Raw genomic sequence first — 19,563 nt, 5'->3', positions numbered from 1 at the left:
CCATATTAGCGGGAAGCGATCGCCTTAGAATGTAAAAAGAGCTGCTACTTTTGAGGAAGGAGGTGGAATCACTTCAGATTCAGGGGCAACGAATTTCAGCTGTCCATAAGTGGTTTAGCGAAGAAGTTAGGCTGTGTAAACACTGCTTTACCTAAGTCGTGCCCAGTAGGGTAGGCCTAAATGCAACCTTGCCACAGTCAGTACGTTCAACCGCTGTCAGCCATATATGCTTTAGAACTGCAGCTAACTTAATATATACTGTCAACCATATATGTTTTAAGAACTGCAGCTAGCATAAGATATATCCTGTCTACACTTTGTAAAAGACGCAATGCGTCGTATTGAAATTAAATTAAATCGATTACCATCCAAATATACTTTTACAGTCTTTACATCTCAGAAGTGAGATTCGATTTATTTACACGCCCGCTTCAATAATCCGGATTTTTTTTTCTCGATTTTCAAAGAAAAGCATAAGAAAAATATAAAAATGTCTCAAAGAGCAGAAACACGCGGTGAAATGCTGGCTGAGTTACTGAAGGTGGGTGTTGAGCCCCCAGATAGTGCCACCATATCGCAAATTCGCAATTTGTACGAAAACATTTGTGGCCAATCACAAGCAAATACAGGTCAAACTGAGAGTTCTTCGGAAAAGCCTCGTTTCAAGCAATATACTGTACACTACAAAAACATCTCTACCACAGCTGCTGCTAACGAGAACGAGACTGCAACACTCACCAATGTGCCGGCCGAAACCATCAATAATATGGCTAACGAGGACAATATCATCACGAATGATAAACCTGATGCATCTATCACTGCGGAAACTCCAAATACTGCTGTCCATACCATCACCGCTGCCCTTGCAAACATTGGCTGTTTAGGCGCCGCGGAAAACACTGATGCTACCTATGCGTACAACCCAATTGCTGTCAACTGTGGCTTAGGTACTTCCAATGCGAGCTCTCTGACAATGGAAGCCATATTAGCGGGAAGCGATCGCGTTAGAATGCAAAAAGAGCTGCTACTTTTGAGGAAGGAGGTGGAATCACTTCAGATTCAGGGGCAGAGAATTTCAGCTGTCCATAAGTGGTTTTGCGATATCGAAGACATGTTCGAGTTGATTCAAATTGATGAGCGCTATAAACTCGTTTGCGTACGTCGTCTATTAGACGGTACCGCAAAGCTTTTTGCATGTACAATTTCAACTTCTACGTACGGAGTGTTGAAAGGTGCCTTATGTGACGAATTCGGTCGGAAGCATACCTTATTCGAAGTTTACGAGCAACTGAAAAGCCGAAAACGCAAACCAAATGAAAGTGCTCAGCGTTACTTCGTCGAAATGAGAGTAATCGCTGGCAAGGTGAACATACCAGAGCGCGACGTAGTGGACACCATCATATCTGGTTTAAACGAAAGGAATTCGCTATTATCAATGCTATACCAAGCGACCACGATGAAGCAGCTGAAGGTACAATACGAACGCTATGACAAACTTCGAGATAGGTCGCATTTTAACACGATTAAACAACAACAACAGGGCTGTACCTCGTCGAGTAAAAGTAGATTCTACGGTGTTTCAACTGCTGTCAGCTAGGTCATTACCAATCGAAATGTACGAAGCCAGTAAGGAAACCAAGTTCATGCTTCAAATGTGGGGAGCTTGGGCATTTCCATCAAACATGCCCCAGGAAGAAAGTGGCGGTCGCAGCTATCGATGATATAGATTCAAATGAAGCACGTTTGGTTGAGGCGGTTGATGTAGGGCAAGTGGTAAGTGTCACTGTTCTAGGTAAACAAAGCGAACGCGCTGCTCATATATTTTCTCTTCTCGATTCCGGTAGTCCGAGGAGTTTTATTAAAAAGTCAATTGTACCCTTCAACATGGGCAACCAACCAAAGCCAACCAAGTACCGAGGTGTGGGTAATAAACAAATTTATAAATTTGGAGAAGTTATATGTGAAGTTAAATTAAAAGGGCTGAAAATGACCCATAGATTTTTACTTTTGAATGATTCTGATCTCTCTATGCCCGTATTAATTGGGCGAGATCTATTAAACAAATTCCGTATATTTTTATGTAAATTTAAATCTAAAATCCAGTATTCTAAAGAAATTTTAATGAACATAAAAAATGAAATGAAATTGAACAATATAAATTGTTTTGAAAATAAGGCGCTCGATTTGTTTTGCCTTAAGAAAACTTGTAACTCATGTCCAGGGGGTCCGAGTGGGGGGTTGGTGGGGTCCACCGACGCACAGTGTTTCGTGTAGAACAAGCTAGCTGGGCCAAAACAAAGTTCTTATTCCAAGAAAAGTGTAATGAGAAACGAAAGAAAACAAACAAAATAACGGGATTTTTGCTTTTTTTTGAGATTTTTGCTCATATATATTGAGTAATTGAAGTAAGGCAGGAGTGGCCGTAAAATGCATTGATTAATTTGCAAAATTCTTGTTGAATATTAAGATTCATATTTCTTTTAAGTGAACACTTTTACATAATTTGTTTGGTGGATTCTAAACTCGAAGGTGAGTAAAATTTTTTAATAGTAATTCTTTCATAATTAGAGTATTTTCAATATATTTAACATTCCGTTATTAAGTAGAAAAGGTATTTTTTCCCTATATTTTTAACTTTAGGGACAAAAAAGTTACATACATCCGCGGACATCCGCGCTTAATTTTACATATGTTATAGTCGCAAGTATTCTCTAATAGTCGAAAGAAAAAACCATTGCGAATTCTTTGCACATCTATTTTTAATTTTTTTTTTTTTTTTTGTAGATTTAATTATCTCTACATATCAAATAGGATGTATGTACGTATCAGCTCCGACGAGATATTTGAACCTTTAAAGCTGATCTACAAACGGCAAAACCAATTCCCTGGTACAGGGAACAAACACGTAGCCATAAAACATACAAAAATAAACGCGCAAGGTCAACAAGAGCACACCAAAAGCAAAAAGGCGAAGATCATTGACTTCAACCTGCCACAACCTACCGCACCAGTCACCAAGGCATAAAAACAGGTACATACAATGGATTGATGAAGATAAACCAAAACCAGGTTTCGGCAATACCAATGACGGCAACACTGCTCGTAGGTTTTTCGAAAATTCTGAGGCTAGTGCTGAGATTACGGGATTGGATGTAACTCTCATCAAAAGATTCGACACTCTCCTTCGCGCATTAGCATCTGGGTACAATATAAATATCCAAAGATTTGAAAAATTTGCGGTCGAGACTAAAAAACTATACATAGATCTCTATCCATGATTTAATATGCCTGTTACAGTTCATAAATTCTAAGTGCATAGTACTGAAATTATAAAATCAGCAATTTTACCTATTGGTCAACTTTCCGAGGAAGCACAGGAAGCCCGTAACAAAGATTTGAGAAGATTCAGGGATTATAACACACAAAAGCAGACGCGTGAAGCCACGAATAGAGATCTTATGAATATGTTGCTTATAACATCGGTTCCTTTAGTTAACAGTTTTAGGGAGATACCTAAGAAAAAATTTAAAAGTCTGACTTCAGAAGTCTTAAATTTACTGTCCCCCGATAATGTTGAGGAGTCAATAAATACCCCAGTTGTTTCAAGCTTTCACAGTAGTGTTGCTGATGTTCATGACTATTCCACAAGTGACTCATCCAATGAAAGTGATGATAGCGAATAATAACATATATATAATAACTTTTTGTTGGATCAGGTTTTATTCAATTTAAATCTATTGTCTTTTCTACTTTGTATGATACCTTACTTTTAAGTTTTTGTAATAAGTAATTTTGACATAATTAATTTAATTATTTACATTGTTATTATTATTATTGTAATTCACTTTTACATTCCTGAGTGGTACTATAAAATAATTCTGTAAAAATTGTAGTGCCAGGATAAATAATCAAATAAATACAAAATATGTATGTACATATGTACAGTCACTCACATAAATAAGTAGACACCCCTTTTTGGATAATTCTTACAATTTTCGCTTTCGCTAATTTATTTTAACTAATTTCCCATAAGAAAATTTGTCACGATCTATAACAAAAACTAAATTATATTTAAAAAATTCGACGAATTTTCATAAACATTTTTAATTTTTTTTTTCCGAATTTTTAGAATTTTTTAGAGTATTGAGATTTGTATTCCATTCAATTTAAGTACAATAAAGTAATATTCTTAAGTCCTTTAAATTTGTTTGGATCTATGTCACTTATTCACATGAGTTACTGTATATGAAATAAGCAAATGTATGCATATGAAGTAAAATTTTGGAAAAAAATAAAAAAGAACATATGGCTGAAAAAAATGACGTAGTTGTAATAAATGACTGCATATGAAACGGAAAATCTCATAAAATAATTTTGTCCAGCTAGCTTGTTCTACACGAAAAAACGTTGCTCACCCGGTAGGTACCTGTGTTGGTAACGAGGTTATTGGTGTTGGGTCGCAGGGGGAATCTTCAGACAAACCAGATGTTAGCTCTGAGCTGAATGCACAGCAATCGGATGTATTAAGAAGGGTTATAGTGAGTCAATACTCAAATCCCTCAGCAGAAGTACAGATAGCGCCCCTAGATTATAAAATGAAAATAAACCTAACCAATGATACACCTTTTCATTGTTCTCCAAGGAGACTTTCCCATTCCGAGAAGGCCGAAGTGCAGGCAATTATTGATAATTTACACTCTGAGGGCGTTATAAGGTATAGCAACTCCCCGTACGCGTCTGCCACTGTGTTGGTCAGGAAAAGGAATGACGAAGGACGATTATGTATAGATTATAGGTTCTGAATAAAAAGACCATTCGAGACAATTTTCCTATGCCCCTGATAAAAGATTGATTATTTATCGGGTAAGAAAATTTTCACAGTGTTGGACCTAAAAAGTGGGTTTCACCAGGTTCAAATGGAAAATGATTCCATTAAGTATACGTCTTTTGTGACCCCGGGAGGACAGTACGAGTACATGAAAATGCCGTTCGGCTTGAGAAACGCGCCGGCGATGTTTCAGCGCTTTGTTTGCGAGATTTTTCGAGATCTATTACAGTCGGGGAAAATAGTTATCTTTATGGATATTTTGGTAGCCACATCCGACTTCGAAACCCATGTAGACGTTGTAAGTTGTGTGCTAAGACGGTTATACATGCGAGGTCTTGAGTTAAGGATGGAAAAATGTAAATTTGGATATTCGGAAGTAGACTTCCTGGGATATCACGTGAACAGTAAGGGCATCCGACCAAACGATATACATATTGAGAAAATAAAGAATTTCCCAAAGCCACGAAACTTCAAACAGCTTCAACAGTGTCTCGGTCTGTTTTCTTATTTTAGGAAATTTGTTCCGTCCTTTTCTTCAATCGCAAAGCCTTTAACTAATCTGCTCAAAAAGAATAATTCCTTTAATTTTTGTGATCTGTGTGATAAAGCCTTCGAGTCTCTCAGAAGTTGTTTAATGTCAGCTCCGGTATTGGCTATTTACAACCCCAGTACAGACACTGAGCTACACTCTGATGCCAGTAAGATAGGATTTGGAGCTGTGCTTATGCAAAAACAAGAGGATGGAAAATTTCATCCCGTGTCATATTTTTCTAAAACAGCTTCAGAGTCAGAGTCAAAACTATACAGCTTTGAGTTAGAAATTTTAGCTATTGTTTATTCAATAGAAAGATTTTAACCGAATTAAAGGGAATTGCCTTTGTCATAGTCACTGATTGCATAGCTCTCGCTCAGGCAATGGATAAGAAGCAAATGAACCAACGTATTGCCAGATGGGTGTTCCATTTCGAAAACTTTAACTTTAAAATAAAGCATCGTAGTGGCTGGTCAATGGGCCATGTCGATGCTTTAAGCCGATGCCATCTAGTCAGCTCTGAAGTAAATAATACCGACTTAAATATACAGATCACTCAAAATAGAGATAATACGATAAAAACGTTAAGGGAAAGATTACAGAATGGCCCAGTGCAGAACTACGAGCTTAAAGATGGCCTTTAGCTATATGTACCTATAGATATGGAAACCAATATAATCCGATTAATGTATGAAAAAATTGGGCATATGGGCGTTGACAAGACAGTATATGAGCTGGAAAAGAATTACTGGTTTCCAAAGCTTAGAAAAAAGGTCAAAAACTACATCCGAAATTGTGTTAACTGCATAGTATTCTCACCGGCGGCCCGATCTAACGAGCATAACTTGTATAACATTCCTAGAACCAGTTCCTTTCGATACAGTACACATAGACCACTTTGGACCACTTCCCTCAATTCGCACAGTTAGGAAACACATTTTAGTAGTTGTAGACAGTTTCACGAAGTTTACTAAATTATATGCAGTAAAAACCACAAGTACGAAAGAGGTTTGCGCATCTTTGCAAAGGTACTTCGATAGCTATAGTCGACCCCGGCGCATCATAAGTGATCGGGGAATATGCTTCACGTCTAAAGAATTTTCAGAGTTTCTAATTAATAATAATGTGCAGGATGTGAAGGTTGCAGTCGCTTCGTCACAAGCGAACGGACAGGTGGAGAGGGTGAACAGAGTGTTAAAGGCAATGCTGGCGAAACTTACCGAACCAATAGGTCACTTGGATTGGATGAGCAAACTGGTTGAGGTGGAGTATGCTATTAATAATTATGTTCACTCGTCAACCAAAGAATCACCAAGTACGTTATTGTTTGGAGTGGAACAGAGGGGTAGAATCATCGATGAACTGATAGAACACTTACAAGAAAAGGAGGGTGCAACTGAACCACCAGACTTAGGGAAAAATCATTACAATCTATTGAAAAGTCTCAGGAGTATAGTCAAAAGTATTTTCTAAAACATAGCGACCCAGCGAAAATTTTCAAGGTGGGAGATTACGTAGTCATGAAAAATGTAGACACCACTGCGGGGACTAATAAAAAATGTATCCCCAAGTACAAGGGTCCCTATGAAATAAGCAAAACATTGCTTTACCTAAGTCGTGCCCAGTAGGGTAGGCCTAAATGCAACCTTGCCACAGTCAGTACGTTCAACCGCTGTCAGCCATATATGCTTTAGAATTGCAGCTAACTTAAGATATACTGTCAACCATATATGTTTTAAGAACTGCAGCTAACATAAGATATATCCTGTCTACACTTTGAAAAAGACGCAACGCGTCGTATTGAAATTAAATTAAATCGATTACCATCCAAATATACTTTTACAGCTGTTATCGCTAAATGTTGCATACTTTTTGTTGCATACTTTTCTGCGGACTTGATTTTGTTTTACAGATTTTTGGCGATGGAACAGAGCAGAGATCTGCAATAAGTAGTTGTAAACTGAACGCGACATAGGCAAACTCACAATAAAATATGATTTTAAGTTAGTTAACACTCGAATAGAAGAACTTAACTGTTCAAAGTTGACTTCGAAGAAACCTTGTAATGTTGATGCATTAAAAGAAATGGATAGGATGCGAAAGGTTACAAATAAGTAAGTTAAGATTACATAACTAATTTAAACAATATTTTATCCTACTAAAAATTAAAAAAAATTCATATTTAAATTAAATGTAAGAAAGAAGCTTTTCTAAGAACAAGCTTCTATTACTTGTTAATAAAACGAACTAAAAAGTAAAAAATAAAATTAAAGAAAAAAAACTTTAAAAATAAGCTTTTGTTATTGGTTAATAAAATTAACTAAAAAGTAAAAAATAAATTGACTGTAAAGAAATATAACACTTTATAAGTTCATTGTAACCTTTAACGATAATTAGGCTTCTTCGTCTGCGACAAAAAAATTCCATATTGTACATAATTATATATTTTTAACATTAAAACTTTACACCTTAATTATTAAATCTCAAAATCTTCGAGATTTCCGTGTTTCAGCCCGATGAGATTCTGCCAACAATTCTTGGTATTTGAACCTCGAACTTTCGTCAGTGTAATACAAGTGCTATCTAAAAAAAACACTCAAAAATATGTTTAACGTCTGTTCCCAATGTTTCGAAAAAAAATATCAAAACAATGCTAGACAAAACTTTAGTATATCAAAATTTTAATATAGTAAGACAAATTAAAACAGCAAAATAGCAAATTTTAGAAAATTTTGGAGCTGGAGCGTCGCCTGGTGATTGCCCAAAATGCGCATGACTGCTAAAGAACACACAACACAAACGAAATCAAATCGCAAACATAATGATGGAAATGATCAAAAGAAAAATAGGAAAGAAATGCGCCAAATATGGAAAAAACCGCGTGCGGAGACGATGCGCGATTCGAAAACCGATTTGGAAGCTTTCGATTGTAAGTGCCAGAAAGCGACAGCCGTAGAATACGAGGACGAGAACGAGGAAAAAGCGAAAAGTACAGGTTGCTGTGGTGGTTCAAAGCACAAAAAGTCCAAAGAGAAGCGTACACAAATCAAGCAGAAAGAAGATGATAAAAGCATAACTAGAAGCAAGTCAAGGGAAAGGAGCCCTTCCACTAAAAGTCATGAAAATAAGGAAAAAAAACGGAGACGTGCAGCATGTCGTAGATTCGAAACGTATGAAGAGCTGAAACGGTATAAAGAACTTAAATCGATATATACGACCAGGCCGAAGCCTCGTCAGCCAAAAACAGAAAATGAGTCAAAAGAAGACGACTTCCAAAGCCGCCCAGGTAGTTCAAGAGACGATGCAGCACGTGAACGAAGTGAAAAGTTAACCAAAGTCAATTCGCGCCAAGTTGAAGAAGAGCGCATGAGAAGTAAGAAAAAGTCCAAACGATCGATTTTCTTTTGTTGTGGCGGCAGCGCGAAATCTAACGATGATAAAAAGCAAAGTGCATTTGAGATTTATAAACCGGCTGCCAAAAATACAACTGTGCAGCCTGAATGTGCGCTGACGCGCGAAGAATTGGAGCAACTGCGAATATTGATGACATTATATACAAGAGGTGCAGCAGAATCACAACAAAATGAAGCAGCAACATCGCCATACGCAAGAGAGACTGGCACAAGTTTTAAAAGGAAGGAACGATCTTCATACGAGGGTGGTGCATATCGCACGCAGCCAACAAGCCAATGTCCTTGTGAACAAATTTCTGAACAGTTTGAATATAAACCCTGCAAGGGTATGGAAATCTCTTTCACTCCTTGTAGAGAAGCGCAAACAACAGTTGAGTGTCCGCCGCCCAGTGTAAGTGCGCAAGATGGACGTAGTTCTGAGCTGAAAGATTATCCAGCCGACAAATATTCATGGCTTGAAAATGGATCCGCTTGTGACAAAGTAAAATTGATAAAACAAAAAAGGGATGACGAACCAAAAAAGAGTAGATCTGCAGAATTAGATGACAAAGTAAAAGTGCTGAAAGAAAAAAAGGATAACGAGCGCAAAAAGAATGTGAAAAGTGGCAAAAGTCGATCTGACAGTTCTGTGTATAGAACGAGTAAAACAACACCAAAGCATGATAGAGAAGTCAAAAAACGAGTAGAATTGCCGGAGGACTCCGACTCAGAGAAACCAACGTGTTGCTCTTGCTTTAGGCGGAAGGACAAAAATAAGATGAAAAAGAAACCGGAACCGGAAAGAAAATCGAATCAAAAGCCTATGGAAACTCCAAAACTAGCTAAGAAGACTTCCTCCACATCAGATGGTAAGAGATTTGAAAATTTCCGTTCAAAAACTACTTATAAATGCTCACACTGCTTACAGTTCACAAAGAGCCATCGTCATGCTGTCCGATTGGTAAAAAGGATAAGCCAAAAAAAATGGATGATTCCAAAAAGAAATTATCGAAAACTAAAAGTCAGGAAAGTGCGCAAAAAGAACCAAAGAAAAAGTCTAGCTCATGTTGTCCCATTGGTAAAAAGAAAGAGAAGCTTGAAAAGTCTGATAAGCCGAAAAAAGAAGAAAGACCTCCTAAGCCTACAGTTGAAGAAGCAAAAAAGAAACCATCTAAAACGACGACGTCGTGTTGTCCCATTGGCAAGGGCGACAAACCTAAAGCTGTAGAAAAGCCCAAACAGAAACCTCCGAAGCCTACAGATGAAGAAGCAAAAAAGAAACCATCTAAAACGACATCGTGTTGTCCAATTGGCAAAGGCGACAAACCAAAAACTGTAGAAAAGCCCAAAGAGAAACCTCCGAAGCCTACAGGTGAAGAAGCGAAAAAGAAACCATCAAAAACAAAAGCTGTAGAAAAGCCCAAAGAGAAGCCTACAGATGAAGAAACAAAAAAGAAACCATCTAAAACGACGACATCGTGTTGTACGATTGGTAAAAGCGATAAGCCTAAGACTGTTGAAAAGCCCAAAGAGAAACCTCCGAAGCCTACAGGTGAAGAAGCAAAAAAGAAACCATCTAAAACGACGTCGTGTTGTCCAATTGGCAAAGGTGACAAACCAAAAGCTATAGAAAAGCCCAAAGAGGAACCTCCGAAGCCTACAGGTGAAGAACCGAAAAAGAAACCATCAAAAACAAAAGCTGTAGAAAAGCCCAAAGAGAAACCTCCTCCGAAGCTTACAGGTGAAGAAGGAAACAAGAAACCATCTAAAACGACGACGTCGTGTTGTCCGATTGGTAAAAGCGATAAGCCTAAGGCTGTTGAAAAGCACAAAGAGAAACCTCTGAAGCCTACAGGTGCAGAAGCAAAAAAGAAACCATCTAAAACGACGACGTCATGTTGTCCGATTTGCAAAAGCGACAAACCAAAAACTGCAGAAAAGCCCAAACAGAAGCCGCCAAAGACCTCGAGTCCAGAAAAAGTTGAAAGCAAGCCATCCAAAACGACAACAGAATGCTGTGCGTTTTTCAAAAATGATAAAACAAAAAATGCGAAAGAGAAGCCTATAAAACCCGAAGAGACGCCTCCAAAGCTCCAAAACCCGCAAAAAACAGAAAAGAAACCATTCAAAACGACAACAGAATGCTGCTCATTTTGTAAAAAAGATAAGACTAAAAGTTCCAAAGATAAGCCCACAAAACCGAAAAAGCAAGAAAAGACACCGTCCAATGCATCTACGTCTTGCTGTACGTTCGGTAAAAAGGATACAAAGCAAACTCCTAAACCTAAAAGCCAAGAAAAGCTTGAAGACAAGTCAAAAAAATCGAATTCTTCTAAAAACCAGCTAAAACCAAAGAAATCATACGAAACAACATGTTGTGGCGGTGGTAAAAGGGAGAAACCTGAAAAATTAGATGACCAAAAGTCAAAGCCAAAACCAAAGCCACCACCGAAACCAAAAAAGTCTGCTATAAAAACTGAAAAAGCTTCCAAAACTTCTTTTTGTTCATGTTGTGAATCACCGGACAAAAAGGGCGCGAAGAAGAAAGACTTAAGCGTAGAAAAGAAGAAAACAGCGGCACCAAAAACTAAAGCTTCTGAGTCATCATTTTGCTCGTGTTGCACAAGTGCAAGTAAAGAAGATACAAAGGAAAGAGATACGTTCAAAGATAAGCAAAGAGACCAGCAAAGAGAGAGATCTAGAGACAGGGAGCACTCTGAAACGAAACCAACAGACCTTTCATACTGCGATATGCTCTATAACGAAATCGAAAACATAGCAATGCATCGCTACGAATGCGCAGAATACGCGAATAATGAGTGCAAAAAACGAGTGAAGGATGTGTGCGATCCACAGCAAGCAACAGAAACAAAAAAAGATAAAAACGTAAGTGATACAGAATCGAAACAAAAAGAAAAGGAAAACGAACCAAATAAACAAAATAAAGCGCACGAAACAAAATCAACTAAATCCAAAGATAGTTCATATAGTGGAGAGAAATCAAAAAATCTGAATGAAAAAATCCATAAGAATGAAAAGGAATCAAAATCAGAAAGCAAAAGTAAAAATAACAAAGAAAATGAGACAAAGTCAAGCCACGCCACCAGCGACTCGGAAATCAAACAGATTTACGAGCCACAATATGTGCTGGGAAAACCGCACAGGAGAGGTGCTGCTTTGGCGCCTATCAAATATAACTTTATATTGAGTAGCAACGCAAAGAAGAAATGCTAGGAGAAAACTGACATGGCGCCACAGCAGAAAGAATTTTATGGTCACCGATTAGATAGTAAAAAATAATATAATACTAATAATAATTTTATAGGTGACTAAGATGTGAAAAATTTCATGTAAGATCATACTTGGGCAAAGTGCACTAAATTTTTATTTCGCTAACACTAAAAAGGATGTAAGACCGTTTTCACTATCTTTAGTTAAGTTAGATTTTACCCTGAGTAGAGACATCTTTTAGATAGCTTCAAGTGACATTTTCGTTTTCACCGACGCAGGGTGACCAACCTCCGGTTAAATCGTTAATTGTGAATATTTTGTAGAACAAATCGAAAGAAAATCTATTGTGAATAGACGAAATCTAGCCAAACAGCTAACTTTTGTTCGCACGTTTTTCTTGTACTTAGTTGAGACGCGAAGTTCTAGTTAGCATGGAGAAAACGATAATTTTTGATAACTTATGAATAAGTGACTAACTGAAGATGGTAAAAATGGTGCTAAGTGGTAATGAAACATATTTTCACAACCACTAAATTTTTAGTGATTATGATAAAGTAAATTTAGTGCACCATGCCTACTATTTGTTTAATGTAGCTTTTATGCTAAAGCTCAAAATAGATGTGTGGAAGTTCTACATGCAGCGCTGTTAGCTTTGCTGCTGCTCTTTTGTTTCAGACACATGTGCTGTGGTATTTATTTGGCAGTTCCATGAAGCTACTGAAGTCAAATATTTAATGATATGTAAATAAAAATATTTTTCATATTTCATATATATTTATTAAGTCAAATGGTAACAACCTTACTGACTAGATTACAGGTTAACTTAGTACTAGTTTAACAATTTAAAAATGAGGTTTACTGAGATAAGTAATAAGACTCAATGCGTGCCTTAAACAAAGACCCTGGCATGGCAAAGTCCAGATCAAGGCTTCTTGATAGGCGATTAAATTCTACAATACCTCTTAGAAGAGGTGCGAAACTGAAGTAATTCGAACGCAGCACTTCAACGCGGAATGTATTGTGGAACCGGTGAGCTCTGTTAGGGACATTGAAAGTAAACTGCCCAAGTAATTCTGAACAGTCAATGACACCGGATATTATGTCAAAACAAAAACATAACGTTTTGAACAAAACGCCTAACTTAAATACACAAGACAATAGAAACGACTTTCCGTTTTGTTTTCAGCTTATTCGTGATTGTTTGGCTTTTTCGTTGCCCAACACTGGTTCTGCTCAGCAGTTTGGTTTGTAAAGGTAATGCAACGCTCTGCATGCCATGCAGCGACCCATGTCTTCCTTGTAGTGTAAACCAGTATGTTAAAAAATCTCTTAGCACAGAACTTCGGCACATCTATTTTGGGCTTAATCTGTCAACTGCAGCTTACGGAAGCGTGAAAGGATTAGGTTTGAAATTGTCAGTATCGTTAATAAAGACGTGTCTAGTGTTAGTTTTGTCCATAAATATTGATGGTAAAATTCTTCAAACAATAACAGTAATGTAAGATGAGAGTCGCACAGGGAAAAAGAGACCGAGAGAGATACATCTTCTACATACAATTTTCGTGTCACAGTGTTCGTGGTTCACCTTCTTCGAAACGCCGTTCAAAACAGCGTTCAAAATACAAACAACACTTTGGGACTGGGAAGACAAGATGGAGAGGAATAAAAAGAACTGGGGAGAAGAAAAACGAGGGAGCTGGGACTGAGAACGGGCATGAGAAAGAGATAGAGTTAGACGAAGATAGGGATAGATGAAGCGAGGGAGGGAGGAGAGGGAGCAAGAGAGAAAAGAAGGTATGAAAAAGACGGAGGACGAGAAAGAGTTGAAGATTGGAGCGAATGAAAGGATAAAGAAAAGGGAGAGAGAGGGAGAGTAAGTGATAAAAAGTTCTTAAAAGTTATGCAGCTAGGCCAAAGTTAGGACAGAACAACGTCTGCCGGGTCTGCTATCTTATATATAAAATTATCTTGTCACAGTGTTTGTGGTTGAACTCCTTCAAAACGGCTCGACCGATATTCATGAAATTTTGTGAGCATATTGAGTAAGTCTGAGAATCGGCCAACATCTATTTTTCATACCTCTAAAAGGTAAGGGTGATCCACCCCTTTTTTTCTAAGGCAAGGCTTTTTTTATAACTGGGTTTGGAACTTGGATTTGGACTTGGACTGGAAACAAGTGATAGACAAGAACAAGAAAAGCTAAGGAGAAGAAAAAGAGAGACTGAGATAGAGTTGGACGAAGATGGAGAGATAGGGATAAATGTAGAGGATGAGGGAGAAGAAGAGGAAGCTAGAGGGAAAAGACGGAGAGGTAGAAAGATACGTAAAGAAAGAGAGAAGAATAAGAAAAATGGCGGATGGTATAAGAGGAAAGAGCGGAAGCGAAGCTAGCTTTTTGAATCCAGTCAAACTAATTTTCGGGCAGGACAAAGTCTATGTAAAAATTACAGAGGCCAGCAAAATTTAAAAAAAGTTCAGACCAGAAATGAGCTAATACTTTTCGAAAGCTCTTTGGTTCGCTAAATCTGAATATCGAATAAGATTTTTAACGTGTCCATAGCGACCTGCGATTTCACAATCATTCCACTTTGTTCAAAACAAGTTCATTGGCCTAATATTGTAGTTTTTAATTTTCTTTAGTAGATTGTCCAAGAAGGTTGTTATTGTTGTTGTTGTAGCGATTAGGACACTCCCCGAAGGCCTTGGGGAGTGTTATCGAGTTGATGGTCCTTTGCCGGATGCAGATCCGGTACGTTCCGGTACCGATCCGACCGGGCCCGACCATCTCGGGAACGATTGGTCATAGGCAGTTGTTGGTCACGCATATAACCAATTCGAAACCTTTGCTGATGGTCTTATCTGCTGTCTTATTCGATACCCAGATTTGCTGGCCGTTTTTTCCAAAGCGTTTCCTTATAATTCAAGCATAGTACAGCTTCAGTGCTGATTTCAATTTTTAAGTCATCCCTGTTGTCACTTCACATTCTACTTTCCCACCTTAAAGTATTCTTTATATTCTGTCCGGAAGTCAAAAACTGACGATACGGTCTGTGCCGGATAATCGCTTAGTATTGAACCCGTTGAGTCTGATTTTCATATGCTAAGTTATCAATTTGGTAGTTCTTCTTGTTTAGCCGCTTTCTCCAGTCTCATGCGTAACATGCTATAGACATTATGGATGACAGACGAAGCAGTTCTCAGATTCTACCAGAAGATATGATAAACTCTCAGAGGCTTTTTTGAAATTCACTTCGATATAGACGAGTGGTTCTACTGGGAAGAGTGAAAATATTTTAACTCGGCATCACTTGTTTTTTTAATTATTTTAGTTTTCAACGAATATTTTTCAAAATTTTTGTAAACATTACAAATTTTCTTTGTTTTGCCAAGAAAAAAAGGTTAAAAATATTCCAATCAACCAAACATTTGTATATGATGTTTTTGTAAAGAAAGGCAACAAGAACTTGACAAAAAACCAACTTATTCCTGTAAAGCTTGTATGAAAACCAAACGTAACCCCGTTTCCTAATTCTTGTGAACTCGCAAAATGCTTTCAGCCGATAAACGACGCGATTCGCAACGAAAATCGAGTCTCAAAGGCAATGGGGTCCGAGAAAAAAAGAAAGACAAGGAGGTGCGCGAAATATGGTTTAATCCGCATGCGACGGAAATGCGCGAATCGCAAATGGATCTTTGCGATTGCGAATGTCAGCTGCTGCGCGACGAAAGGGTACAAAGAGAGCTGCAGAGATTAGCAAAGGTTTACTCACAGGTTGATATGGAAGAAGAATACGAGGAGGAACCACAAACGGAGGAATCGCAAACTAAGGGTTGTTGTGGCGGCTCCAAGAACAAAAAGCCCAAAGAGAAAGGTTCACAGAGTAAACAAAAAAGTGAAAAAGCGGCAACCAAAAGCAAAAACACAAAGAATGAACAACCAAAATCGAGGGATAAGAAGGAAATGACAAGGGATAAGAAAGATAATAGTGCGTCGCGCAAAAGTAATGGAAAGGAAGATAGTAATGAGAACAAAGAAAGAACCCAAATTACGATAGTACATCGGAATTGCAGATTTAAGACGCGCGAGGAAGCAAAACGATACAAAGAACTTAAATCAATATATACAACACATCCGAGACAGCGCCCATCAACAGTCAACAATAAAAAGAAAGAGGAAAGCCAAAAAGGCAAACAAAAAGGTCAGAAGGACCTCGAAAAGTGCCCAGGAAGCTCTAGTGATGAGTCCACACATACACAAGAAGAAACACCAGCGACAATACATAAGGCACGCAAGGACACAGAACATACTAGCAGAAGACCAAGACCGCGCCCGCACAGTAGTAGCAGCGACTATCCACAGGAAAGTGCAAATCGTCAGCGTAAAAAAGAGGGAAGTAAGAGCAAGCAGAAAAAGAAAAAATCAGGCGGTGGTTGTTGTGGTGGACGAGCGAAGTCCGATGATGAGGATGATGCTTACAAACCCACACGAAAATCATCAGACGCATCCTCAGCATCCAACAGACATGCGGTGCTACCAAGAGAATGCCCCTGGACATCGGAGGAACTAGAGCAGCTTGCAAAATTGAGAGCAACCTATACGCGCGATATAGCACAAAAAAATATGCGCAAACAGGTAGAGCAGCAGGCCCAACCACAGCCAGATAAAAATGACACTGGTTGTTGCGGCTCTAAAAAAAAAAAAACGTCCACCAACAGAGGATAAATCAAATCACACAATATATAGCCAATATTCTTATGATTTATTCCAGCACTATGACTGCAGATATACGAAAAACGATGCCACGTTATTTAAACAAAGGCATACAACTTGCGAGTTTACGTCCGAAATTTTTACAATTGATCTACAAAGCGGTGACGCGGAAAGTTGTAGATATTATAAAGTTAAGTACCACGACAATGATAAAGCAACTGTTGCAGCCATGTATGGTAGAAAGCAAGTGGAAAGAGATGGATTGCTGCTATCGTGGATGTATGAGGTTGCAGTACTAAATGAGCAAAACAAAGTTAAAAGAAAGATAAGTCATTCAGACAGTTCTATATATATTTCGTTGCGTTCAAATTCCAAAAAATTTAAAAGTAATCAAGAAACGCGCTTACAGTATTCAAATACCAAGAAAATAACAGACCGCGCTTGCTGGAGGTTTCTGAAGGTGAATTTTAAAAGAGTCGCCCGTTCCAAAATGACAAGTGGATATACCATTGATAGCTGGTGTTGTGAAGGCGATTTTTGTGAAACACAAAAGCCGAAGAATAATTTAGAAGAACAAATCTTTAACGAAACCACAGAACTACTCATCAAACCGGAGTTAGAAAAACCAATCTCGAATAATACAGGATCTTTGTACGCGGAAACAGCAGCAATCAAAACATCAAGCAAGAATAACACTACAGTGCTGTTAAAGGAATCAAAACAAGAACACCAAGTTTCTAATAATCGAAAGTCTTTGGGCGAGGACGCGCAAAAGTTACCAACTAAAATATGGACGACGTCAGATCTACCTTACAGAAATGATGGTAAGACAAATAAATCAGAAAATTAGACATCTAAACAAACATATATATATGATATCATATCGTCGGTCACATGAAAGGCTAACACGTTTCGTTATCCGAAAACTAACACGCAAACAAATGAAAAGTTTTGGTCTACCATGTTAATTTAAATTTTGCTAGTTTTCATTCGGAGCGACGATTTATAAAACGTATTATATCTTTACAGGAAGTGAAATCAAAAAGAATTTCAAAACGCGCAAAAAATGTGACAAAAGTATTCAAAGAAACCATACTTTGTGCCATGTTATTGCATTCGTGAGAAATTCCAACAGAATCCAACGGCTAGTTGTTTAACTGGCAATTGGAAGAAGCAAAAGAAATCGGAAACAGATATTCTTCAAGCAGAAAGCGGAATTGAAATGCCTCAAATCTTAGATGACCATTAACAGAAACTTTAAAGCTAAGTGGTGCTATACGATGGTTCAGAAAACAAAGTACGTTATGCAGGTTGAACCTAAGACCAAGCACTTGGCTAGGGTAGTTATCGAGTCAAACAGAAGGTGCAAAGTAACTTCTAACACTAACTCACAATAGATTGGTGAAATTTAACGGTAAATTCAGCGTAATGCAAAGAAGAAATGGTATAAAACTGCTGTATACGCTCCAGATATAAATTATTTCATGGATTGGATTGTCAAAATTAACATTTAACTACATTTCATAGGCGACTAAACTATAGTTACGTCTCTTAGTGAGGTAGTTTCTATGTTAATTTTGTCAGTTGTAGTTTATGGTCCGCAGAAATATGTAAATTTAAATTTCAAGATCAATTAAAGTTCGTAATGATAAATTTTGTTTGTTTACTTATTTGTTTTGAGGTTAAAGTTATGTTTTACGAGGATTTTCCACTCGGCGATTCCTGGATTTAGGGATTGATATAGCCTTTAGATCTTGTTCAGGGAGAAGTGTACCAATCATCGATAAGAGTCCCTCAAGTTGTGGAAGTACTGGTTGTTTTAATCATTACTGTTTTATTCAACAGAGTTGCCAAGCACCAAAGTCTGTCTTCTTTCAGACCACTTTACTATATAGGTTAGGTTTAACTGGCCGGTCCTTGAGGACCTCACATAGACTGAATGAGTCCGTAGTGTTACCAGAAGTTTGTTTTAACGACCAAACTGAAAAGCCCTATGAAAAACCAGGACCTGTGTTATAAAATAACTCCGTCCTCTTGGCAAATACTAGAAGCTTCCGAGGGCTTAAGCCACTTGCTGGTTCTAGATCTGACAGCTATATCACTCCTACACTCACTCGGAACAAAGCTTCAATCTCTGTTCTACTGGCTAAAAAGAAATTTTACTGTGGCAAACTTAACACTGATTTGCCTCCCAAACAGTTATGGTCTAATTTAAAGCGGTTAGGCGTACGGCCATCCTCGGAAGCCTCTTGTTCTCTAGACCCTAACCTTCTCAATTCTTTTTTTGTTTCATCCAACTCCTCTGCTACCCCTTGTCCTCTACCTTTAGATTCCTTGTCCATATTATCATCCTTACCTAAGTTTCAATTCGTGTCGGTTGGGGAACTCGAAGTAGCTAAATGTGTTTATGGTATCAAATCAAACGCAATAGGTTCTGATGGCATTCCACTTAAATTTATTAAATTTATCCTACCTAATATCTTACGCTGCATCACTCACCTTATAAACCACTGTTTCACTACTTCGACTTTCCCTTCTGCATGGAAAGAAGCAATTGTTATCCCGCTCCCAAAGAATCCTGGGACTTCTGAGCCCTGTGAATTCAGACCCATAAGTATTCTGACTGGCCTGTCTAAGGTAGCTGAGATACTTATGGCGAATCAAATTATAGCTTTTATTGAGAAAAATAATCTCCTCAGTCCATTTCAATCGGGTTTTAGAGAAGCTCACTCTTGCTCGACTGCTGTCACGAAAGTTCTCGATGACATCCGTCAGGAGTTTGACCAGGGTCACTTGACGCTTCTGTGTCTTTTGGATTTCTCCAAGGCATTTGACTCAGTCAACCATATCCTTCTCTGTGATAAGCTAC

The 19,563-nt window shown here is 38.0% G+C and overlaps 3 protein-coding genes across 6 annotated transcripts in view; 2 read left to right on the top strand and 1 right to left on the bottom strand.

The window, feature by feature from the left end:
• The window catches only part of LOC137248905 (ceramide synthase), a 209,594-nt gene that overhangs the window by 29,814 nt on the left and 160,217 nt on the right, over window positions 1-19,563 (bottom strand). The window lies entirely within an intron of this gene.
• On the top strand, window positions 8,066-12,971 carry LOC137248901 (nucleolar protein dao-5-like). Its single transcript, XM_067779879.1, has 2 exons — window positions 8,066-9,621; window positions 9,681-12,971. Exons 1-2 carry the CDS (start codon window positions 8,127-8,129, stop codon window positions 11,984-11,986), a joined length of 3,801 nt encoding a protein of 1,266 aa, XP_067635980.1. The 5' UTR covers window positions 8,066-8,126; the 3' UTR covers window positions 11,987-12,971.
• LOC137248906 (uncharacterized) lies at window positions 15,337-18,321 on the top strand. Its single transcript, XM_067779887.1, has 2 exons — window positions 15,337-17,518; window positions 17,724-18,321. The coding sequence occupies exon 1, from the start codon at window positions 15,531-15,533 to the stop codon at window positions 16,704-16,706; it is 1,176 nt and encodes a 391-aa protein (XP_067635988.1). The 5' UTR covers window positions 15,337-15,530; the 3' UTR covers window positions 16,707-17,518; window positions 17,724-18,321.

Source organism: Eurosta solidaginis, chromosome 4 (genome assembly GCF_040869045.1).
Source record: "Eurosta solidaginis isolate ZX-2024a chromosome 4, ASM4086904v1, whole genome shotgun sequence".
Taxonomy (NCBI): Eukaryota; Metazoa; Arthropoda; class Insecta; order Diptera; family Tephritidae; genus Eurosta; species Eurosta solidaginis.
The sequence above is the reverse complement of the archived record's forward strand: the minus strand, read 5'-3'. Positions and strand labels throughout refer to the sequence as shown.